The sequence below is a fragment of the Lycorma delicatula genome, chromosome 4 (genome assembly GCF_047948215.1).
Source record: "Lycorma delicatula isolate Av1 chromosome 4, ASM4794821v1, whole genome shotgun sequence".
NCBI classification, from domain to species: Eukaryota; Metazoa; Arthropoda; class Insecta; order Hemiptera; family Fulgoridae; genus Lycorma; species Lycorma delicatula.
The window spans coordinates 79,967,151-79,994,318 of NC_134458.1; the positions used below are offsets into that span (position 1 = coordinate 79,967,151).

Genomic DNA, 27,168 nt, shown 5'->3' on the forward strand with positions numbered 1-27,168 from the left:
GGATTGTGTTCTGTGTATAATGGATCATTTGTGTATTGACTCAGGAGGTCAGTTTATATCCAGAGTTCTTTTTTTCATTGGGAGCTACTTCTCTTAGTCTGTAATGTGTTTAATGTGATGAATCTTCGTTTTGTTTTATTTATTTTTTGCAGGAGCGTATAAATGAGCAAGTTGTTATATCGGTTTGTGTATATTAGATAATTTTATAGAGTCAGGTCTATCGGGTCTTCAGGTAACGTGGTGTATTGAGTAGTTTGTAAGTCATACTCAAAACATGGAAAAAGGTCTTTGCTTGAAGCGGATTGTTATTTAAGGTTGGGTAGTTTAAGGTATTAGCATAAAAATGTGTTGCGTTCAAGAAATAAGAAAGAAGTTTACATTTCGTTAAAAGTTATCCAAGATTGTAATTGTAAAAAAAATCAGATTTTAAAACAATTTGAGTTCACTCTGATTGACGGTCAAAGTTATAAAAGCTTTACCTGCATTAAATTTTCACCTTAAATTGAAGTCAACTATAATCGTTTTAGATTTGTTTTAATATTTTAAGTTGTGGATCCCATAATTCAATTAAAAAATTATTTGTTCTCCGTTGGTTATTGTAATAAAATTATTTACGATACAATGAATATTTAACAGACAAAGCTTTGATAGTTTGAAAATTCGTTACTTTTAAATAAAAGCAACTGGAGGTGTCATTGGTGATTAAATTATATACGATAATTACTCTTATTAAGGACTCCCTTTAGTAATAGGGAATTTTTGATGCCAGACAAAATTATTTCCACCTATGTAGTAGTTCAAAAAGGTGTAAATAAACAAAGAAGAACACTGATATCGAACCGGTACGAGCCTGATTGCCCCACATCAGCTGATAAGTCTACTTGGCACCTGTTCGCTGGTTTCTAGTACCGCATTGCCATTGACTATATATAGAGTGTAAGTATATTATATTTTAGACTTATTTCTATTCTGGGACCTACTTTATTCGATTTTTCAGGTTAATAATCATAAGAAATCACTGACCTGTCCTTTAGTTGAGGTCCTAAAATTTTAGTACGACCTCATTACACCGGGGTAGCTGAAATCCGAGCGATATCTTTCAGTAGCCGTAACTAGCAAACGAAACATTATAGGACATATGTTTATGTGAATTTTTTCCATTACTTTCACTAGTAGAATAGATTATGAAAGTTCCGGGAGAACTCTGTGATACTGTATACGTGTGTTGGCGTGTTTGAAGCTTAATAATCTTTGACTTGATATACTGATTTTTTATAAAATTTTCTATGTTCAAATTCGTGAACATAGAGCAATTGTAGGTAAAATTTTAGGGTTAATATCTTCAAGGGATGGGGTAGATAGTTTTATGGGGACAATTTTCTCAAAGTTTTGCAAACATAACCCCACTTTATATAAGTTCACGCGTACACGCTTAACTTACCATTTTTAATCCTTAAACACTACTCTCTTTATTCTGTTGGATTCTGTTCTAGATCAAAATTCACCTATCGGTTAATTAAAAGGAAAAAAGCAGTAAACTATAACAAACACAATGCCATTTTATACAAACGTTTAGTTTAAGTCATTACATACAGAAATGTTGAAAAAATCAAACTAGAACCTATTAATCTAAAAAAAGTTAAATCTTTGTCACATAAATAAAAATGAAACCAATAGGTAAAAATAGAATATATAAAGTATCACAGTAATATTTCAGACTTTGTCAATTAAAGAAATGGTTATGTAAGAACATGTGATTTATTGGCATTTACCTCTATTACAAATTACTTTTTTATGTTCACCACAAACAAAATGATAGCAATTTGAGCACACGAAAACTTTATGTTACTTTGTTTACATCTTCCTTGTTTAGGTCTTCTTTCTTCACCTTTCTTAGATTTTGGGGGTTTTCACTTTCCATTAGCACATTTCATTTTTTTGTTTAAGTGAAAGTCTTAAAGTTTTGTTTCTTAAAGGTATGGCTAGCAGTATTCCTAACTCGTGTAGAAAACTAAATCTGATCAAACTAAACCGATGAAAAACATTTACATTCCCTTTAGTTTAATTGTAATATTTAATTACTTCAGCTTTCCTAGAAGTTAATGAAATAGTTGGTACATCGTGTATCGATGAAACTAATCAGACGACTTTACCCCTTTTTGCAGAATAATAAACAAGTTGTGAGATTCTTAAAAGAAAACAGTTGTACCGGTTGGACATCCCTTGGGATTGATCATTTCTTTGGAAATTTCTGGTTTATTTTTTGTTGCGTGCCAACCACGGTAATATAATATCGCTTCCTTATTGACGGCAATTGAATCGAAGTAAACCGATTGTCGAAAGTAATATTTGAATTCGTTCCGTGAATCGGTTCTATCAATCCTTTCGCTACATATTATGGCAGATGTTTGTCGATCGGGTTTGTTTTTTTCCCAACTTAAGGATTGTCTGATACCAAATATTTATTGTGTATCACACATATACATTCGTATCTATCAGTCTTATTAGGGATATACATTCTAAACTGACAATGCCCCGGAATACCAGTAGTTGTTCATCAATCGTACATTCAACAAAGGGGTGTAGTATTCTGTACAATTTTTGAAAAATTCATCCCAAAAATCTCGTATACGGGTGAATGGATCATTCTGCGCATGTTGCACCCGCGTACGTTTATCGTCGAACCTCAAACATCGGTCGTAAACCTAAGTCATTTTACGGGATCGTCGAAAAAGGTAGCAGCAATAAATAAAAAATCATATCTACCTATTTAATCGAGATAAAGTATTAATTGAAACTGCAAAATAATCGGGATATCAACACGTTTTAACCTTGACCTTGATCGATGCGCACAACGCCTCTGCACCACTGTCAGTCAATCCAATGGCGACAGTTCAGCAGAAAGCACAGTACGGTTTTCTGGTTAGCGGAGTATAAATCAGTTATAACTGTTCAACAGACCTTTCGGCTTGTTTATGGCAGTGATCCCGTAATGCAAATAGCATTAGACGGCGGTACGAGCAGTTTAAGGAAACTGACAACATGGAAGTGAAAAAGTCCCCCTGACTGCCCAAAACGAGTGACGAAGCAGTTGAGCGTATACGCAAAAGTTGTTTACGAAGCCATAAAAAATCAATTTCTAGGCGAAGTATGTGACTTGAAAGAGAACTACAAAGGTATTTTCCATTCATGTGTTAGATTGTCTTTCCTCGAGCCTGATGTAAAGCAAACCTAGAAGGATTGCTTTATATCTTCGATAACAGTCTTGCTTTATATATTCGGTAACAGTCAGATCGTGAGTCCAGCTTTGTTCAGCAGTAATTGCTTTGTTGTTTTTGAATTTCAAAGTTTGTAGATACAACAATTTTCTGAAACACTTTATTGTCAAACAATTTAAATGAGTCAAATATAGTGTTTAATTGCCTTGCTGCACCTTTCGGACCCGGGAGATATCTGACAACATTGTGTGCAGCGGTTTTCTCGCCCAGGATGTGAAGTTGACCAAATGTAATTATTTTTCCTTTGAGACATTTTTTCCCCGGTATCAAAACATTTTTACCAACAATATCGTACCAGCTATTTGACACTATGTTGAGTTTTTAGACTGTTAATATCACTTACCTCTTGCTCAATTGAATTTTCCGAAGACAAAGAATCGTCAGGTTCATAGCTAACAGCTACTCATGATTTACAGATGATCAACCTCAACAATATCCTTTTGTTCAGAACTTTCATCATCTGAAGGCAGCCCATCTTTAGCAAAGAAATAATAATCTTAATTTACTTAATAATTTACTTAACAAAGAAGATATCCTATTAGAAATTTCAATAAAATCATTGTCAAATACTTCTACAGAAACTTATAAACAACTGTCTTTTTTAATGTAGACTGCAGTTTGGTAAGACCTGAAGTACAGAATCAAAAGAGATATGAAACATCATTATTATCTTGCACTATAAATTTAGTACCACTATCATTAAAAATTTTCAGTCCTTGCACTTCATCATTTTTGTCATCTGTAGAGATTACAGTCCAAAAATATTTGTACTTAGACAGCAGTTTTTCACCTTTTTTATCTTCTTTTTGAGAACTAGCAAAAATAAATGTTCCCTGTTTAATACAGCTCCATAATAATGTATTTTCTGAAATATTTAGTCTTGCTATTTGCACACCCTATGAGGCAAAAAAGAAGGGATGAAAACCGTCTTGTCTAATTCAACATCGCATATTGATTTTCAGTCATGTTGATGTTCTATAATGACGTGAAGAGATTCAGTAGCCCATATCTGAAAATTATGCTGATTACTCATCCTGAAACATGAAACCTAGCTTCACAACTGAAAACAGACTTGTTTAAAAATTCTCCATCATGATTTAACCCGCCCAGAATACTGTAACAAACTCAAATCATTTAATTTTGTCCTGTGGATAAATTTTATGTTACACCTGAATTATATAACCGGTAAAACATAGCTGTTTCTTCCGCACTGATTTTTCAGGCTGTGCAAACAACTTGTTCACAAAACTTCAGCTATCTTTTCAGACACTGATGGTCATCCTGGATGTGGCTGCTTTAGTTGATTTCCTGTTTCTCTGAATCATTTGTCCCATCAGTGAATGCTATTTCTGTGTTGTGGCTATTCATTTAACACTACTGTAATCATGCATAACAGTTGTAATAGAATCAAATTTAGAAAGCTACACAACATACTAAACCTTCTTCTGCTTCTATTGAACTTCATGCAACTATTGATCTTACAGCACAACACACACATGCTGGTACTAGAACATTTTATGTATCAAAAACTTGGACAGTTTCTCTCCATTTCAACTTATACTTAATGTCTTTGTCATGATCTGTTCCAAAATTATGTCTGTTTGAAACCCCACCATTATTTTACAAACACTCTAAGAAGTTTCTCATCTTAAAATGCAGGGCATGAGTTTATTATTTATGGCTTTACATTGTTAGAGTTTAATTGTGATGTTGCAGGCATTTTAATGAGTCTTGGATCAGGTACCTACAATAATATTAAAATCATTTCTATTACTTTTTTCTTTTCTTTCTTTTTTATGCTTGCATTTTTGTTCTATATTTGTCAGTTATGTCCTGTTCAGAATGTTTGAAAATAGAAAAAAATATTTACAGTAATTATGAGCTGCAGTAGGTTTAAGAAGCCAATTGCGTTCAAAGTTTAATTTTAAGTTTCCTGATTATCTGATTTTAGTCATTGTTAAGGCATTTGAAGATTTTATGAAAACCATTTCTGGTTTTAAGATAATGTAGAGAAATTTTATTTCCACTGTAATACCAGAATCATTGACAGAGTTACTTATGTGTAGTATGTTATAACTGGTTAAGTTATTCTCATGATATTCATATATTTTTTTAAAATCAATTCTTCCATTTTCTAGGGAATAGTATACTTTAGATATGTTAGTTTATCCTTGGTTGACATAGGCCAAGATACTAGAAAAGGTTTACTGTAAGTATCGTTTACAATCTGGGATGAAATTAAAAATTTCAGTTGTGTAGTAAAATTAAATTTTCAGTTATGTGTTAAACTAAAATTTCATCCTCATAGTTTCAGCATTTACCTAACTTCCCTGTGGGGTACTTAAGTGGTGGTATAATTTATGATGCAATTTGCTATATTTATATGTTCTTCAACTTCTGGTTATGTTACTGGTATTTACAGTGTGTGAGTTGGCCATCATTACTAACATCATCTGATAGAGTTCTTTTCCAGTTTACGAGTATAAATTTATTCTTGTTTCAGATTTTCCTGAAATTTATTGTGAAGTATATAAAGTACAATGTCAAAAACACCAGCTTCAGTTCTCAAGGAATATTGTGACTATAATTCAGTTACCCCTTATTATATTTCATTAATGAGTTCTGCTAGCAATCAAAAGTTTAAATTCATTTATCAGTTGACTGTATGTGAGATTACTACTTATGGTTATGGTGCATCCAAAAAAGAAGCGAAACATGATGCAGCAAAGAAAGCTTTACTGTTATTACCAAATAATCAGTTTAATAATAAGCAAGCAATGGAAGATATAATATCACCATACCAAGGAGCATTAAAAGATACTATTGGGCAGCTTATGAAAATCTGTTCTTATAATATGTTACCAGAGCCAACGTATACTATGATCAGAGAAGAAGGCCCTCCTCATGCCAGAGTATTCACTTTTGAATGTTGTATTTCTAACCTTACTGAAGCTGCTACTTCAAGAACAAAAAAAACAAGCAAAACATCTGTCTGCCAAAAAAATGATTGAAAAACTGGCGTTTTTCGCCAGAGTAGAAATTAATCAAAGCGACGAATCAGATTCTGTTAAAACTAAGAAAAAGAAATGTTATGAAAATTTTGATGATAAAATAACTAATTATCATAAAGTCAACTTCAATTCAATGACCAAAAACTGTGAAATCAGCTCGTGTCATTTGTTTAATTATAGTGAAAATATCTTTGACAATTCTCATGATCCAATTGATTTATTAGACAATTTATTTAAAGATTTAGATGAGGGATTTGAATTTATACAGCTCCCTTCTAAATTCTACACTTTTTCTTGTGAATTAGATTCACCACCTTTTTTTGCTGTTGTTGGAGTTTCTACTAGTGATGAAGTAAATGCAAAAAGAATGGCTGCACACAAAATGTTGCTCATGATTAAAGAATTTTTCCATGAATTCCAGTAAATTATATACTTGATTTTTATTGATTTTCTTTTTTAAGAATACATACATATCAATATACTATTGTAATTTCAGATTTTTACTTTAATGCTTACCTTTCTGCAAGTCTATTATGATAGTCTTGAAATAAGTTATGAAACCTTATCAAAAGTGGTATGGCTGTTTCAAGAACAAGTTCCATGCCAGGATTAATAGGGATTAAGGACTGAAATTATTCTTGTTTCTCCTCTGTGTTGAATATACAGTGTACAGCAGCTAAATACATCTTTCTGTAGGAGAATACACTGTCACTCCTCAGAAAAGAAAATGTGCATTTATTATGTATATAACTGCATGTACATAATATAATGCACATGTATCTATATATATTGCTATATAGCAAACAATGGAAAATATAATATCACCACACTAAGGAGCATTAAAATATATTTTGGGCAGCTGTTAAAGTCCTGTTCTCGTAATATGGTTACTGTTTGAATGCTGTTTCTCATGTAATATGTGTTAATTAATTTTTTTGTAAAAATATGGTTAAGAGTTTTGAAATTTTGTAACAGTGAGTAAAGATGACTAAGACTTTGACTTTTAAATTAATGACTAAAGATCTTGTTGGAAAACTATCTTTGTGTATCTTTATAAGTCCTGATAATACTGGAGAAAATGGATTGTTACTTACATATTCTTTCTTTCTTGAATTAATTCTTTACATTTATTTAGTGTTATTTTAAGTTCTGCATTGAATTTATTAGTAGGTTCATATTTAACTTTATTATCATTATCACTGTTTAGGAATATTTCTATTTTACTGTTGTATTCATCTTTTTTATGACTGGAACATTTACTTTATCTGCCTTTATAATAATGAGTTATTTTCAACAATTTTGAGTTTTAAATTCATCATTATCATTACTCTTATTGCTTATATTATCAATATTTATTTTTATTTAGTTTCCCACTTTGTTGTGAATTAATTTTTTTTTTCATTTGGAACAATATTATGTAAATTATTTATTTGTAATGGTATTTTTTTATAACTATAAGGATAATTATGATTAAATCCTAGTTTTAAGTTGTATCATTACTTTTATTTAATGATGTATTCATTAAATTTAAATTAGGTTTGCCAAAATCATGTTTTATGTTTATTTGGTTTGCCTTATTTGTAATTTATGGAATTTCTTATTGATGTTATTTACTTTGTTAAATAAAAATTATTGTTATTATCTATAAATAAACTTCTTTTATATATATATATATATCTGAGTAAAATAAAAAAAAAAATTAAGTCTCAAACTGATTTAATACTCTCCTCCATTACTCCCCAATTTGTCAGTCTTTTAATCTCAAAATAATTATTATATTTTACATTCTTAGTTGCCTGTTATATTAAAATCTTTATATTCTTTGACACATCTTTAGCTATCTGTACAGTCCGTCTATTCACAAGTTAATTAAACTTTAATGTCATAATTATGGCCATCCAATCTAGTTTGTCTCTGCCATAAATTTCTCAACTCATGAAAGTTGAGGTCCTTTACAAAAAACGACCTCTCCTGTTCATCTATTGTTCTATTCATTCCACACCTTATCAATGCAGCTAATTTTCAACGTCTTCCTGTAATATACATTTTTATTTTCCTTTCAGGTTTTTTATTATCCATATTTAATTACCATTAGAGTGAGATATCCACATAAATATTTTAAAGAATATCTTCATAATTCTTAGATTTATATATGGAACAATCAGGCTTCTTTATTGCATGAAAGCTCTTGTTTGCGTCAGTTGGTTTTTGGTATAACCTTACTTTCCATATCTTTTGTAATTTTATTACCCAATTTTGTAACTTCTAGTGTGTTATGATATTTTTTGGACAAGTGAGAGATCCATAATCCAAAAGATTCCACTGCATTTTCTAAAATACCTAGTTTGGCTTTATATTTACCTTCACATTGTAAGCGATTATGAATTTTTTGTTTCCATTGTTCAGGCCCAATAGAGCTACATTTACCCATATAAAACCCGAATAAGACACTTTGTTTTTGTGATTTCTATTAATGTCTTTATGTATGAAAGTTACATTGTGCTTTCCAACCCAGTTTTTCACATCTGCTCACATCAGTTCAATGGGATTTAGCTCGGGCTGGTAGGGAGGTAGTATTAAAACGTCATGGTCTTTTTCTTTTACAATCTCCTCAATGGCATATTTCTTGCAGAGCTTTTTGTTTTACTTGATAATATTATACGACTCTACTTTCAAGGCATTTTGAGGTGTTGGAATTTTATTAAACTGAAGCCAGTTTACCATAATTTCCTTTTAAGCAATTGAATTAGGAGCTTTAATAACTTTTACATTGTGATAAGGCGCATTGTCTATAACAATTACAGAATTTTCAGGTAGTTTAAGAAGTAATTCCTTTTGAAGCTGTTTAGAGAAGTTAGTATAGTTCATATCATGGTAGTACTACATTGTTAACCTACCGGGTTGGTCTAGTGGTGAATGTGTCTTCCCAAATCAGCTGATTTGGAAGTCGAGAGTTCCAGTATTCAAGTCCTAGTAAAGTCAGTTATTTTTACATGGATTTGAATACTAGATTGTGGATACCGGTGTTCTTTGGTGGTTGGTTTTCAATTAACCACACATCTCAGGAATGGTTGAACTGAGACTGTACAAGATTACACTTCATTTACACTCATACATATCATCTTCTGAAGTATTATCTGAATGGTAATTACTGGAGGCTAAAAAGGAAAAAGAACAAAAAAGAAAGGTACTACGCTGTTGTACTTCTTGATTTACGCGCATAATCAGACAATCCACTAAAAATTCCATCATTCATCCTGCATTCAAATTTATTGCCGTCTCCCTTATCAAACTAGGTTTCTTCAAACATTCTGCCGTATTAAATTTTCCAACCCACATTTTCTTTTTCAAATGATTGCTATGGATGTACATCTCCTCTACAAAAACTATTGGTTGATTCACTTTTCTGAATTCAGAAATATTTTATAAGTACGTAAATCTTTACTACCTAATATCAAACCTTTCAACTAATACAGACTTCCAGTCTATTTAAACCCTATTGCTTTAAGAATCCAACGTAATGATTGGCTTGAAACATAAAACACATTATCATCCTTCAGTTTTTTGAGTGTTTTATTGACAGAAGGTAAACATTTTTCTGAAATTTAAAAGTGGTTGATTGCATTATGGATAAGATGGATATTAAAATCATCAAGATTTGTTACAGGTTTCGGCTATTGAGAAGTTTTCTTTGGTGTTAAAAAAGATGCTGATGAACCTGCTGCAATTTTTTTTATTAATTTTATTATGCGAGTGATAGGCCAATTTGAGACACCAGTGGCTGCACTAACACATTCTATAATTTTCTTAGGGTCAATTATAGTCACCTTTCTCTGTTTCCTCTGTCATGAAATGTACGACATTAGCCACAATTTCATGGGATTGACTATGGAGTACTTTAGTTTTCCCAATTTTTAACATTTTAAATTTCACTTTCTGACTAAACTATTCAAATATAGTATCACGACAATATTAATTTGCAAAACAAATAAGCAGATAAAAACGGGACAAAAATATTAATTGTTATAACCTTACTCAAATAGTGTACAGCGAAAAGGTGAACAAGTGCTTTGCAAATTACTGTAGACAGTTGTATAGTACAAACTGATCCAATTTGTAAGTTTTGATATATTTGGGATTTTAATATGCGTACAATTGAAAAAAAAAAAAAAAATAGGCAATAGGGAACATTTAAAAAATGAGTAATTGTTTCCAAGTTTTAATTATCAAGCAAATTTTAGTTTCTGTTATATTTTATTATCGTATCTTTAATTTATTTATGGCAGTGAATATAAGAATCAAAACAAACATGATATAATTAATCATTTTACGTGACCGAGTAAACAAGCTATTGTAGTTATGCATTATAGTTGTGATGAGTCATAACTAGTTGCTATTTGAAACAACTATAAACCTTCGCTGGGGACGAAGGGGAACAGGGACTATGCTGAATGAGCCATGCGCCAAATGGAATGCCTACAGCTGTACTTTCCTGTTAATGTAATTACAAATAATATATTTTTTACAACTAATAAATCAAAAAAACACATAATTTACTTTCGTACTGTAAATATATGTTAACAAGATGCTAAATGATTTTTATAAGGCCTTTAATGGAGATTTAATAATATTAAGAAAGTGGAAAAAGAAGCCTGATTTCCATTTTACTGGTTTTTACAAAAATGTCTGAATAATTTAAAACATAACTTACCAGTTATTTTGAAATAACAAAAAATAGCTTCTATGGTTTTAGGCATAATGTAGGAACTAGTGATGTCACTTTGAGTTATATTAATTTTTCTGCAATTTTTTCAAAAATGGTCTCTTAAATAAATTCTCATGTTTTGATCTATGCAAAGCTTTCAATATTGTAAATTACAGGTTTATTATTAAAATTTTTGTCTTGTTATAATTTGAATAATTATGCTATTTATCATATATGGTTATGGATAACAGATTCTAAGTCATTAAATGTTTTAATGAATTACCTGAATTTTTTAAAATGAATGCTGGTGTATTGCATTGGTATTTGGACCACTACTGTATGTAATCTTTACATAGAATTATCATACAATTATATATATATATATATATATATATATATATATATATATATATATATATATATATATATATATATACTAACAACATTGCTAAAATGTTGTTAGTATGTATGTTGTTAATCATTTATCAATGCAATTTTGTCTTGGGTCAAGTTCTCAGTGAAAAATATGTCTCTGACTCAACAATACTGAGCAGTAATCCATCCTACCCTACTAAATGAAATTTGTATGTGCACGCGCATGGACATATGTGTATGTGTGTTTATGCATCCCCCTTAGCATAGGAATGTAGTGATCACTAGCGAAAAATCCCGATTTGTTAGTACATATCTTGTGATGGTCAGGTGTACACTATTATATATATATATATATATATATTAAAAATATTTTTTTTTTTATTTATGTGATTGTTTTTCTTCATAAAATCAATTATTTATGTTAACATTCAGAAGAAAATGAAATTCCTCCTTTTTATCTGTAAAAAAAAAATATTTTTACTTTTTTTCTTACTGTATAAATTTTAACTTTTTTTGTTACTCTTATTAAATGAATTTGTCTATTGCTCTACTGTTAGTCAGTCTTGTTCCATCCTTCAAAGACTCACCATTTGTTTATTACAAATGTATAATTAATTAATACAATAATGTCATACATATGAATTATAAGTTCAAAGGTCATAATAAAAATAATTTATGTTATAAACGAAATAAAGACTTATTTATTTGAATGAACTAGTGAATAATAAAATAATTAGAATAATTAAACCTAACCAAGATATTGAACCAAGGCAGCATATTATTGTACATTTTTGTTCATCAAAATCCATTGATATTTTGTCGGAAGGTTAGTTTCGTATTACAATAATTTGTTTTGTCAATTGAATATAATACATAAATAATAAATAATTTATGTTCAAACTCAGGTTTCATTTCCTCCTTTTTTATTTGTAAAAATAAATTTTTTCACTTTTTTCTTACACTTTATAAATTCACACTTTTTTTTGTTATTCTTATTAAATGGATTTGTCTAAAGCCCTGGTGTTTTGGTTTGCTTGGCATTTCTACCACCACCACCCCATTCAGTCGCCCTAAAGCATAAGATCAAATGTCTGTGCCACAAACGGCAACTGAGCCTTGAACAGTTTAGCGACCAGTATCTTAACATAGCTCCTAGAGCTTACCTAGCAGGGTGGCGGACTAAGCGTGGTGCCATACATCACCGGCTTGCGTGTCCAAACCGCTCACTTGTCATATATTTGCTAAAATGGGTAGGTGCACCCCGTCAACTACTAAAAATATATATGACATCCATAATAAAATTTATTTCGTCTAGGCAGCAATTCGCTGCCACGCCTAAGTCGCTGAATGCCAGCAAGTATCTGTCCACCATTTTATAGCGGTTGGAGCCTTAATAATTGGCTAGTGGTCAGCTATAATTACAGTTAGTTTCCCAAGACAATACGTTAAGAGTCTTTCCCTTAAACAAACTACGGATGCTGGTTGAACAAAGTAACTGCATTGAGGAACTCTCACATGGTCCGACAATGTGGCTCTCACCACATTGATTCGCCGCTTGTGAATGGCCAATTTTCCCCTTGACCTCTAAGTTCCAGAGTGGCCTGGTCTCTGCCCCCCCCCCCCCACCAAGAGCAGGACAGTCAAACATCAGGTATTCATTTGACTGGATCTCCTCGCAGACGCATAGCTCATCAGCTTCCAGGCGGAACCGACACAGATATTGATTCATGTTAGTGTGGTTGGTGACCACGCGGGCATCCGTTGCCCTTAAAAAAGAGCTCGACACATATCATTCACATCAATTCACTCCTGTATAAACTTATACAAGGATCTTCCCTTAGTCGTAGCGTGCCATACTTCCATCGCTAGGCTGTAAAGACTCCTCCGTAGGCGGGAGATGGGCAACTGTTCAAAATTTAGAACCGGTGCGTTGAGATCACCGTTCCGCTCCGTTCATCACGGTCCTTGACGTGATGAACGGGCTGTTGTTGAGGTGCTTCGTCCCGAGCAGTTGGAAAAGCTCTCGGCTGGCTCTGATCCCTAAGCCGGATCCTGAAGGCCGGTATGGCCCCATGTTCAGGCCCATAAGCCTGACCGACGTTATGGGCAAACTATTTGAAAGATTTCTGGCCGAGCGCGTGAGGGCCGAGGTTTGTGCGTCAGGTGGCTTTTCCTCCAATCAATATGGTTTTGCGGGGGAGATCAACCAGCGACGCGGTGAGACACGTCATAGACTGGGAGAGGGACCGGGCTGGTAGTACAAGGAGTATAAGAAATGTCCCCCTTAATTGTTCTCTTGGAAGTTAAGGAGGCTTTTAATTCTATATTTTGGACGGCAATTATATCTTGGGCCTTGAAAGAGAAAGGCATAAATGAATATTTAGTCACCACCCACAATGGCGATTTAAATGACAGAAAAATGTCATTCATTACGGAGGAGGGACAGGAAGAATTTGAGATGTTCCACAGGGCTCTGTTTCGCGCCCGCTCCTGTGGAACCTCTCGTATGAAAGCCTCCTCAGGCTGGAGCTCGAGGGTGATATGTACATAATTGCATATGCTGACGACCTGGCCGTGTTATCTCTGGCAGCACGGAGTATGAGGTAGAGGATGTAGCTAATCGGGCAGTGGAACGGATTAACAGATGGTTCATGGACAAGAAAATGAGTCTGGCCCCGAAAAAAACGGCATGCTTGGCCATGGTTGGTAAAAGACAACTTCGCGATACGGTCATCGAGGTAAACGGCGTAAAAGTTGGCACGTCAGGGTGCATAAAGTACCTCGGCCTGTGGATCGAAAAATCCGGGAGATTCAATACCCACCTGAAGGAGACTACCAAGAAAGTCGAAGGGGTTACAAACAGCCTGTTCAGACTGATGAGAATCAGATCCTGCCCAAAGCGCAAGAAGAGGAGGCTTATTTTTTTAGTTGTGGTTTCTGTTTTGTTGTTGTTGTTTGGCTTTGACGGATGCCCTTTCTATAAATAATAAGAAAGCGCTAACCTCCTTGCAAAGGCGGGCGGCTTTGCGTGTAATCTTGGCATACCGGACTGTCTGAAGCAGGGTGCGGATGCCCAGTAGCTGCCGCATCGTGGCTTATGCCGACGATGGGTCGCGTGACGAGACAGAGCTCAGAGCAGCACAGGCATGTAAGGTATTAAGGTTGTGGAGTCTTCAGCAGAAGATGGTTTTCAGTGCGGAGAAAACCACTATGATGTTTCTGAAGGGTCTTATAGCTGTAACTCGTCATCAGCGGGTTGTGATGGTTGGTCTTCCCATTAGGTATGTTACCGTTCAGAAGTATCTGAGTGTTATCCTTGATGAGAGGCTCCAAGTCAAGGAGCACCTCCAGTTTGTTGCGAAGAAGACCATCGATGCCTTCTTCGGCGTCCGTAGAGTCATCCATCCCGATTGGGGGTTGAATTATCGTACCATGCGTATTCTTTACAAAGGTGTCTGTGAGGCCATAATGTTGTACGTTGCGCCTATCGGGACTCATCCTTTACAATTCCAATGTTATAGGAATATTCTTTTGCGAGCCTATTGTTTCTTCTAAACAATACATCTAATAATACATTGTTTCTTCTAAAAAAATACATTATTGACGCAAAACAGCCTTTTGAGTCTTTTATTGTTAGCTGTTGTCTGTGGCTACAGAACTGTCTCGAGAGAGGCAGTCACTGCGGTTGCCGGCATGAAACCCATTGACATTTTAGCTACGGAACGTAGCAAATGTTACATTTCCAAGAAGGGAGGCCTTCTTACTTCAGGGCGTATGTGAGAAATTGAAGACCAAGGTTTTGACTCTTGGCAAGCTAGGTGGAACGATTCTTCTACTGGTCTATATACGCATGGTATTTTTCCAAATGTTAGGGAGTTGCGAGCAATTAGTTGGGTTTCCCCCAATCAGCATATAAGTCAATTCCTTTCGGGACATGGCGCCTTTAGGAATAGTTTGGCTAGGTTTGGTTTGGTTGACTCCGGCTTGTGTCCGGACTGTAGGTACGATGATACTGTGGACCATGACCTGAATGTCTATCCCCGGTACGATGATTGCAATTTCTCCATACCTTGGGAACGCACCACATCTGTCAGCTATATGCGGACTGAAGCTCAGGGATTTATCAAGGATGACTCCAAGGTACTTCGTTTGTGCAACTCGACGTATAGGATGATTGCCCACTTTCAAGTCTAAGTTTCTGATGTGCCTTTTGCCTGTTAGAGAAATGTATTCGCATTTGTCTACAGTTAGTTTCAGGCCTTGTTCGCCTAACCAGGCGTGAATCAACTACAGGATTCTATTGCCACTAGTCTCAATTTCGATCTCAGTTTTTGCTGCAATTAGTATAGCCAAGTCGTCAGCATATGCTATGATGTAAGCTAGTTCAGAGGGAAACGAATTAGGACATTCAAGATGTCCGGACGAGGCCTACAGCGAAGGCAAAAACTGAGTTTATAAATCATCGATGCAAATGTCTACCGAGGCATTTACTTCGGTAGCATCCCAACAAGGCCAGGCTTATTATTATGAGATGTAAAATATCAGAGGGTGATAGACGACTCCCGTTAAAGCCCATCAGGGCTAGGAAAGGGAGACCGGAAGCGTCATAAGGCGGGTGTCTTCCCTTACGGGATATCTCAAGTAAGGCGGTTGGGTTGGTACGTTTTTTTTTTTTTGAGGTTGTGGTTATTGCGGGCTGTATGCCCATAAGAATTAAGGTTACTCAAATTAAAAGGAAACATGAGGACATGAGAAGAATGGTCGGAGGACTGTGATGGTGCCCAACCGCATTTTTCAGCGTGGACGAGGCATCTGATTCCATGTGTGGGACCGTGGGTCCGGAGGGAGCATGGTGAGGTGGATTACTATCTCTCCCAGTTCGTTTCGGGCTACGGCGATTTCGTTGCCTACTTTCACCGCTTTCACAGGAGAGGGTCTCCGGTGTGTATGTACTGTAATTTCGATGACACCCCGGAGCATACAGTCTTTGTATGTACAAGATGGGCCGAGAAGAATCAAGACGTCTCCTTTCTTCAGGAGAAGAGCCAACCTGGAGTAGTAGACCCCAGACAACACCACGGAATTCATGTTGCGGAGACAACATAAATGGGACTTCTTCAGGAAGATGGTTTTCCAGGTCTTAAGTACCAAAGAAGTTTAATGTAATTCCTGGGACCATGACTAAGCAAAGCCTAAAAAGACGCTCGTCAAGAACGGGATGAAAATTAGGATCGGTCTGGTGGCGGGGGGGGGGGGTGACGGACAGCCCCTGCGGAGCTGTCGCTCGTTCGCGCTTGCGTGGATGGGCGATGGTGATAAAGCACAGGGACTCTGGATCCTCCGAGCTTGAAGGCACCTCCCGGGGCTGTGTAATGCTTAATTGCGGGTCCGGCCCCGGGAGGGGAGTTTGTAAGATAGGAGGTTTAGTCGATAGGGCGCAGGCACACATACACACTTTAAAGTCATTTTGGGGAACCTGTAGCGAGTCTGACAAATGGCCCGTAAATGAGGTTCCTCCGACTCACCAGAATCAAAAAAAAAAAAATAGTGGCAACACGTAACTTAGCTTCAAGAGTTTTGAAATCTCACAAGACTTAAATGATAATTAAACCTTTTCTTCTATTTATTTTATTTGTAAAATTTGGGGGTGTGGAAATTTTTAAAGTGGGGAATGAAATTATTTATATTCGAACGCCATGTGGGTATCCCTACATACAGCTAATATTGTGGTAGTGTGTAACAATTTGTTCTCCATAAATTATAGTGAAATGTATGTAAATTAACTATATGCAAGCTGGTAAGTGTTGAAAATATTGTCCTCGCCATGCTAAAGTAACAAATGTAAGAAACTCAACTTTTAAGAAGTGCTAAACAACAGTTTCAATGTTAAATTGTAAATAGGAATGCATATTCGTAAAAGTGAAAAGGTTTAAACTAGCCTTCCTAAAAGAGATACGCATTGCATAGTTTTCCAGAAGATGCAGGACGTTCAGATTAGTCGTGAACCGATGAATCAGCTAAGTGCAATTTGTCACATCCGTTACTTTAGCTTGGTGGTGACGATAAAGTAGGAACTTTGTAGGTACAAGTAGAAAAGAACTGTTTTATTCTGTTAATTAAATTTTTAGTAACCAACAAATAGAATTGAATTAAATTATGCAGGATAATAACTCATTACAAAGGCACGTTGAAATAAAAGAAAGTTTTTTAAAATTAAAAAAATGACTTTTGTATAAAACGTCCATAAAATAAAAAAAATATTAATTGAATGAACATACTACGAGAACGACTCGTTAGCGACTAGGATCTTCTGGCATCATCTGTTATAAAAATTGACTAAGTGGCGACGTGTTCATGTGTTTTATTAATTTTGTGTAGAATGTAGGTATTTATTTCTTATTTTTCGTAAGTGTGGTTATTTTAATATATTAATTTCAAATTCAGTTTTTACGGGTCAGTTCTTTACCGATGCTTTATTAATGGTTTTATTGCAATATTGTGAAAGAATTGTAATTTTGTCATAGTTGTTAATGTCTGACATGAGTTCGATGTAAAAAATTAAATGTACTAATAGTGGGCGAATAAAAATGTCCTCACTTAATCCCTATTATATTTGTAATTATTTTTTAGAAATATGTATTTTAAAATTACACCTTAATTATTGGAAGTATACGTAAAATGCATTTAATCGTTATGGCGTACTTTAAACTTCACTTTCAACTAGCATGTATTATCGAAGAATATATGTTTCTAAAGTTAATCTTAGATATTTTACATTTCTATTAAGAGGTTATATATTTTTAACTTATTTTTCTTCCATTGGCTTGAAATCTTTATTCTGTATTTGTAATTGTATCCAAAGACGTGGTCGGATTACAGGATGTACTAGGTTGTTCTTGTGCAATACAGAAAGATGTATTAAAAATTGAAAAACATAAGCATTTTATCTAAGCTAAAATTTGTGTGATATATTTACCTTGTAATAATAAGAAATAAGTGAAGTTATCATGATGGGCAATGTTTGTTTATACGTATACATAATCTATAATAATATATACATAATTATACTTATACATATATATGTGTGTTGGCGTATTTGAAGTTTAATTACTTATGACTGGATAAACTGATTTGTATGAAATTATATACAGAAACTCGTGTGTGTGGGTCAATTTATTAGTAAACTTTTGGGGTCAATTTTCTCAAAATTTTGCAAACATAACCTCACTTTATATTAAGCTCAGTATGCATGCTTATTTTACCATTTTTTTTAAAAATGTTGCCCCCAAATTCCATCCTACCACAAAAATCGAAAAACTATCTTTATACTTATTTCATATTTTTAACTGAATTTTTTTATGCCCTCCTAGGCATGTAGTAGTGCAAGTAACTTCTCAAAAAATACTTTGGAAGCAAGACGGACTGGGAAGCCAATCAAAGTTTAAAATGTTGATTTTTTTAAAATTTATTTAAACTTTTAATATTATTAAAAGTTTATTAGTTAAAGTATTAAAATTATATTATTTTGATAATATTACAATAAAATTTCATTATAATTCACCACTACTTCGCAAAAAAAGAAATCTTAGGTAATTTTTTATTGGTTGTACATTTATCAGCGGATTTTTTAGTTACTTCCATTTGACATAGAAAAATCAAAATGGGAAGTTGGGAGGTGGAGGTGCAGAAAAAATAAAGAATACCTTATTTTTTGAATTTGTTAAACTTTTTTTGGTTTATTTAAACATATAATGATAGTTCTACAATAAAACTTCATTATACCCACCCCAAAAAAATCTTAGGTAACTTTTTTCATGTATCATTATTTTTTCACTTTATTTACAATGCCAGGAAAGTATACAACTTTGTTGTCAGCTTTTTTCATTGCATTTTTGTAACTTGGAAAAGTGTTCCCATAAATTGTTTTTTAATTAGCTGGTTTATTATGAAGATAAATTCTAGAAACAGGAGAATAATTATAAGTGAATTGCATAATATATAAATTACTGTTTCCAGTTTTTGAAATAAATTGAAGGATGATTATATTTATGTAGAAAGGATTAATAGTAATTACTAATTAAATGCTAATTACTTTTTACAGTAATATAAAGTATTGTTTAGAAATTTCATACTTTATTGAGAATCTTATGTAAAAAAAAACCTTATTTTTTTTCTTTTCATTAAACCATTTTAAGTCCATATTTTATATTAATATTAATGTTTTGTATTAGTCGTATATAAAACTCTTGTTATCCATTTCCAGGAAAAAATTTAACATTGGAAAAACTTTATTAAAGGAACTGTAACTGAAATTTGTTAAATAAAATTTTCCTATTTCACCAGATTACTTACATTGTTGACCTTGACAAATCTGGAAAGCTGCAGACCTATTCTGAGAAATGAAATTTTTTTCATTTTATTCTGATTGATAAACTTAAATGTTATCAAATGACTGAAATTGTGGTTAAATGGTTAATCATATTTTTAAGACTCGTAACAAGAGCACTTTTTGATTTCCTTAACTGCTTCAGTATGTTTGGTAGTATTACTATTTAAATACTTAAAGGTCCAATTTATTTTCTGTGTTTATTCTAATGATCTACTGAATTTAGTTTTTGACTAGCTTTACAGATAATACCATTGTGTATTCAACATGTCCAACAAATTATCAGGTAACAGAATATTTGAACAAAGATTTAACTGTTAGAGATTTGTTAAAATGTAATGTTTTGATGTTAATTAAATGAATTTTAAATCGTTCTTTAAATTAGTTTAAATCATAATCTACGCTCGCTTCGCTCAGCTTTATTTAAAAACAAAGTAGTCAATCGGATTTCGGTGGATTAACATTAACTGGATTTCGGTGCTATAACATTAAGGTTATATTATTAATAAGTTATATATATTATGCATATTTAATGTTAATTATAAGAGGTTAGCGAGCGAAGCGAGCGTAGGTTATATTTAGTTAGGTTATTTTGATATACGTACGATTTATCAGTACATGAAGTCAACATAACCTAAAGTTGTAGCTGCAGTGGCGTTAATACGTAAGTACCGTTATCAGCCAATCGGAAAATTTTAATTTTTCTGCTTCACTGTTTTAAGTATTGATACGGATTAGACTCTCATAAAGAAAGAATATATAACACAACATTCCAAATAGCATCAAACAACAGAGAAATTGAATGGAGCTTACTTTATTAATATATCTGTCGTGATTCTTGTGTAAAAACATTTCATGGTGGTTTATTTTGGTTAGGTATACTTCTTATTAAATTACAGCATAATGTTTTGGATTGCATCTGTAGGTATCCTAAAAGTATTTAAAAGTAAAAATATATAAAACGCCATAGTAGTTATGCAGGCCAATATAAGTTTTAAATTTACAAATTGCTATATGTGTGTGTTTATACCAGATTATTATGTATTTGTAAACCAGCCTAAGTCATTATATTTTCTGAAAGGTATGATTATAAAATTCACTATGCAGAAGTAAAATTACTTCCTAGATAAATAAATACTGTTTTTTGAAAGATTGCCTTATTATTTAAAAGCATACTATTATAAAAAAAATTTCTTAATTATTTGAAATGAATGAATTTCACTGATTATTCTTACAATTTGTTTGCCAGAATTTTCCAAGTGTAAAAGTTATTGTTTGTTAGATAAGTTTTAAACTAATAACTGTACATCATTTAATGTTATGGTTAAAATATTTCATAGTGCTTTACTGTCTACTATGACCAGTGATCTTGTGACTCAGGAAACAACTAGTCAGATGAAATATAAGTTTACAGTGTTACAAAGAGTACTGCAGAACACTGTTTCTGTTTAATAATTATTTAAGCTGTATAATTTTTATACAGTTTTTATTGAGGTTGTATTCGAATACATCCTTTTAAATTTATGAGTTTGTATTTATTATTTGTTAATGATAATATTTGTTTAAACAAATATCTCAAAGGAGCCTTAATGAGATTATATTATCAAATTTTAATTGTTTGTAAGACTGTCAACCTTTGTTGATGATAAATTTTCAGTTGTTAAGATTAATTATCTGATCTATATCTTTTTAAAATTTATTTTGTTTCAGAATTTCTGAAGACGCCCTAAATTACATAATGTCAAAAACACCAGTTTCTATGCTTCAAGAATATTGTGCCCGTATTTCAGTTATTCCTCAGTATGATTTAGTAATAAATGGTGTTGGTACGCATGACCCGCTATTTAGGTATAAGTTAACTGTATGTGCAGTTGTTGTTTACGGCAATGGAAAATCAAAAAAAGAAGCAAAGCATGATGCAGCCAGACAAGCTCTAACATTATTACCTATTAATCAGCCTAACAGCCATAATATAGTTATTAATAATCAGCCAGAAGTCTCAGATCCAGTTGAAGATATAACATCTCCATACCATGGAGCATTAAAAGAAAATGCTATCGGACAGTTGACAGTTATCTGCTCCAATAATAAGTTACCGGAACCAGAGTATGATAAAACGGGTGAAGAAGGTCCTCCTCATGCCAAATTATTTACATTTCAGTGTCGTGTTGCTAACCTTATTGAAAATGCCTCTTCAAGAACAAAAAAACAAGCTAAACATCTATCTGCTAAAAATATGATAGAGAGATTGAAAACTGTTCTTGGATCTAAACTAGATCTAACACCGACACCGGTTGATACAACAGATTCACAAGAGAAGCCTGAAGATATAGAAATGGATGAAGCTACTAAGTCAGTTTTTGTTAATTTTAAAAGTAAAAAAAAATTCAATGAAAATTTTGATTTACGAATAGCTGATTATCATAAACTTGATCTAAATCAACTTTTCATTAATAACTGTGCTGCCCTACGTCATTTATTTAATTATTCTGAGAAGATGCAGGAGAATCGCTGTGATCCACTTGTTTTATTAGAGAATTTATTTAATGACACAGAAGTGGGAGTTGAATTTAAATTGTTGCCTTCTAAATCCTATTTTTTTTCTTGTGAATTAGATTCATCTCCTTTCTTTGTTGTTTTTGGAACTTCTAATACTGAAATAGAAGCAAAAAAAAAAGCTGCTCATATGATGCTTCTTACTATGAAAGAATTCTGTACTGAATTCTAATAACTTACATTCTTATTTTTTAAACTACAAACACATGAATATATGAGATCTGTTCAAAAAATAATCAAAATTTTTTAATTACATGCCAACAAAGATATTTAGTGACATGCAGTTGGCAGCATTGTGTTCCGCATAACCTCCTCTGTAACCACATGTTCTTGGATTGTTGATATCTCATTTAGTTTTCATGTTATTGTTATTTGAGTGCAAAATGTTTTAAGTGTTAGTAGTGATTTTTGTAATATGCAATTTTTTTATCATTGAACTTTTGTTTCAATGTTGTAGTCATAAATCCAGCTTTCGTCTTCCATTATGATTCTTTGCAGGAATGTTTCATCATCATCAGCTTGTTCAAGGAATTGCTGGCAATTGACCACTCGATGTTCTATCTGCTGCTCAGTCGTTAAACAAGGAACAAACTTTGCTGCAACTTCGCTGATAGTCAGTCAGTGATCTGCATGTACCAGATCATTGATTTTCTGAACGTGTGTGTCATCAGTTGAAGTCAAAGGCCTTCTTGGTTGAGGATCATCTTCAATTGACTGATGACCACCTTTAATCATGAAAACGATTTGCAGCATTACGTTCAACCCAGAGCATAATCTCCATAAGCTTATTTCAAAACTTGAAAAGGTTCTGTGAAAGTTTTCCTCAGTTGCACTCAAATAACAATAACATGAAAACTAAACGAGATATCAGCAATCCAAAACATGTGGTTTTAGAGGAGGTTATGTGGAACACAATGCTGCCAAACACACGTCACTAAATGTCTTCGTTGGCGTGTAATTAAAAAGGTTTGGCTATTTTTTGAACAGACCTTGTATTGTCTTATATTTTGTAGTATTTATAACTCATAAGTTCTCCTGTATGCTTGAGTAGTAAATGTTTTTATTTATTATCATTACCATTATATCTCTAGTCTGATTTCCATTTTTATCATCATTCAAAAAAAATAAAATCATGAAATATGATTTACTGATGGTAAAATAACATGATATAAAATGCTAGAAATATTTACAAAAATCAGTCTAGAAACTTAGTTAAACTAAGCTATAATTGTTCAATAATTAGAGTAACAGTAGATTTTCATTTAAATAGATTTGCATAATGTAGAAAGTTAATTTTTGTTTTAATATATTTTTTCTGAACATGATTGCACAATAATTAAACAATATTAATTCTTAACTGCAAGATAAAATGACGTGATCTTAATGAAATTGTAGTACAAGCATTATTACAATTAAAAAGAAAGTAAATAATACACTTATTGTATTCTCTGTTCAAAATTTTACCATTGTTGATTTAATTTTTGGTGGATACACATGGTCATGAATTTTTCATCAGACAAATTGTATTTATGATGTTTTAAGTTAACAACATAATTTAAAACTTATAACATTAGTTGAACACCACTGCATATTTTACCCTACTGCTTTATAGTGCACCACACATTAATAATGTGTGGCTTCTGAAATTTTATACTAATAAAATTTCAGCTAGTAACAATAAAAATTATTGTTAAATATCATGTTATCAAACCACCAGTGATTGAAATTGAATAATACTCATTTTTAAGCATAGTACTATCATTTAACAATTTTTTTATGTATGTTAATCTTAGTGCATTTGTAAAAATGAATAAGCTTCAATTTTGTAAAAATGAATAGGCTTTTTATATTCATTTAATAGAACTATAACTTAACTGTGAAAGTCGACATCTACTTTATCAGAGTACTTCTTCAGTTTCAATTTGGGAGTTTTGCAGAGTAAATTATCACTTCTTTATTGTTCAGGAAGTTTATTATTACAAAGTAGTTGAAATTAAATTATCGATTTGCGTACCAGGCAACAATTATATTTGTATAATCGTGTTATTTTATAATTGTATACATATACTGTAATCCCTAGCTGTTTGTAGTGATATGTTCCATCATTTTATCAAGAATAAAAAATTGTAAAGTAGCCACTGTCTTAACACAATGAAAAAGAACAGGGTTATGTATTCTCTTTAATAATTGATTTAAATAAAGTTATTAAGATTTAAGTACAAGATAATTAAAATAAATGTATTTAATGACTTTTTTTCTATTTATTTGTTTATTTCCAGATTATCCACTAAACACTATTAAAAAATGTTATTACATTTCCAAACTGTTGTAAATGAAAACTGAATCTTTTTCTTTATTTTTATTCACAACACACAGTCACTATTATTCTTACAATTATATTAATGTTACCTATTCGATTTTTATTTAGTTTTGTTGTCATGAATATGAAAAAATTATTTAGGTTTATGTTAATTGTAAAAGGAGATATTAATTATAAAATAATTATGTAGAGGTCATCTAATTCAGTACAGACTTGTGCTGTATTTTCATGTGTAAAATAAAAACAAATTACTAGTAATATAATAACATTTTAATGGAGTTAATAAAAAATATCTCTGTACATGGGTCATTATAATTCTATAACCGAGAAATGAATATATTCCAAATTAAAGCCTATTCTGTTTCATATTGTTTTATGTTTTACAGATATAAATATTTTAATAAATAAATTTATCCGTGCTCATAATTATAAACACATGGATGTGTTAACGTTTTTAATTTTGGTTTATATGATTCTTATCTGTGGGCTCGAACTATGATGTAGCAGTACGTTTGTATGCCGTAAAAACTCATTGCTTGTAGAGATCTCAAAAGATAGTATTATACTTCATCTAAGAATATACAAAGAAATAATAAATATTTATTAACAGTGACAAGCTTATTGTTTTATTAAGATGCTTCAAAGCAAAAATTTGTAAAATATTAAATATTTGTATAGGGTCTGCAGTTTTTAATTAAATGAGATTTATTTTTACCTGTTCACATTAAATACTAGAAATATAAAACCAGATTATTCATTAATTATAAATGTACATTCATATAAACTTCAAAAGCTTTGCTAAGTTTCTGTAACAAAGTACAGGAAATGCTCTGATCTGATATCTGGCACAATTGGGAGATGGGTTTTGCTAGTTATCGGAATTTCCAGAAAATAGAAATTTACATAACAAGCTACTGAACTATGTACAGTATTAACATTTATGATAAACCTCACTCAAGAAAACTTACAGCTTTAAGCAGGAAGTTCTTTACAGTTTGACATTTCTTGCACAACATTGTCTTCACTTTCCTTTAAAGAGTTTTTATTTAAATTTGTAGACATGCTTAAAGCTGTAAGTTGTCTTTAGTGAGGCCTCCTTTTTTTTAATAAATTTTGTCTCCTTGTGTTAGTAAATGTGGTTCACCAGATGAACATGAAGCTTCGTAGTTTGTAGTTTTAAGTATGTGATATATGAGTTGCCTGAATTGCAAAGTAAAATTAATTTAACACTACTGTAATGCGTATCTGGCATTAAAATACATTTGAAGATTAAATAGTTGTCATTTAATTGTGATTGAATTTTAGTTGCAGTAGGCCTACAGTATAAATTACTATAGCATAAATAGAATTATATATGATAATGTAAAATTACAATCTTACCTGTCCAGAAAAAACTATGACAAAACAATGTTTGTATGGTTTTAAATTCACACAATATTCAGAAAATTCACAAAACATTGAAAACTGTGGTTCAGTATTTTAACCGATTTTTTGCCAGTGGTGCGTAAACGCACCTTTTCTAAAATAATTTTTTTATGAATTTCTAAATAATTTTCTTCACTTTTTACAATTTGGCCTTACTTTGTTAAGTTCTTTGATCACCCTAACATAAGTTATAATTGATTACGTTTTTATTTTTTAAGTTTAGCTACATTCAATCTTACTGTAATTTAACATTCCATGTAACTGCTTCATTTTATAATATATTTGGATAGCAGAGTGGTTGTTATAAATAATATTATTATTTTAATTATATCTCTAGGTTTTGTTTTTTATTGTCAATTGATAATAATAACTTGTTTTTAAAAATCATTATAAATAGCAGTCGTTAAAGATAATGGTGCGATGACGCACCTTTGGCATAATGAGTGATCACTCATGAGCTAAGCATACATCGTAATAGGTTATGTTGGAATATTCTCACGGTCTTGTGTTGCATTGTTTTGCTTACATCGTTGTAGTTTTGTTTAGTCTAACATTTTATTGAATTGATACAGTGTACCTTTTGTTATTAAATTTTGATTACGTATTCGGTATTAATTTTATAATTCACAGAAATTTACTCAAGAAATATCTCAAACAATATTACATTGTGTTTTAGAATACTGTTTATTTACTATGTACATGCATTAGTTTTACAAGAGTCGAGTTGATTTCATTATAATTTAAGTATTTTTTAAAATGTGGAATTTTGAAAAACCGCTGACACTTGACGAATTGCAGTCCATTTTAGATGAAGATGAAGATAACAACATATCGCAAGCAACTGCTATTGACGCGACTTATATTCCACCTAAAGTTGATGAACTTACAGATAAAGAAGATTTTGATGACAATTTGCTAATCGAGACCCCTTCTACAGCAACAACTGATATAGCAGGTACGTTTGAGATTCATGTACATTCAGAAAAAGACATTGATGCTGAAATATCAAATTGCAAGGATAAACCAAAAAAATCTAAAACTAAACCCAAAACAAACATTCCAAAATGGGAAAAAATTGAAACAATTATAAAGAAATGCCAATTTCAGTAGAA

General features: G+C 32.1%; 1 protein-coding gene and 1 pseudogene across 1 annotated transcript; both read left to right on the top strand.

Annotated features, from left to right (window-relative positions):
• Nucleotides 1-875: 875 nt before the first annotated feature.
• On the top strand, nt 876-6,713 carry LOC142322653 (interferon-inducible double-stranded RNA-dependent protein kinase activator A homolog; annotated as a pseudogene).
• A 10,889-nt stretch (nt 6,714-17,602) lies between these two features.
• Nucleotides 17,603-24,561, top strand: LOC142323583 (RISC-loading complex subunit tarbp2-like). Its single transcript, XM_075363410.1, has 2 exons — nt 17,603-17,750; nt 21,466-24,561. The coding sequence occupies exon 2, from the start codon at nt 21,494-21,496 to the stop codon at nt 22,481-22,483; it is 990 nt and encodes a 329-aa protein (XP_075219525.1). The 5' UTR covers nt 17,603-17,750; nt 21,466-21,493; the 3' UTR covers nt 22,484-24,561.
• Nucleotides 24,562-27,168: the final 2,607 nt, after the last annotated feature.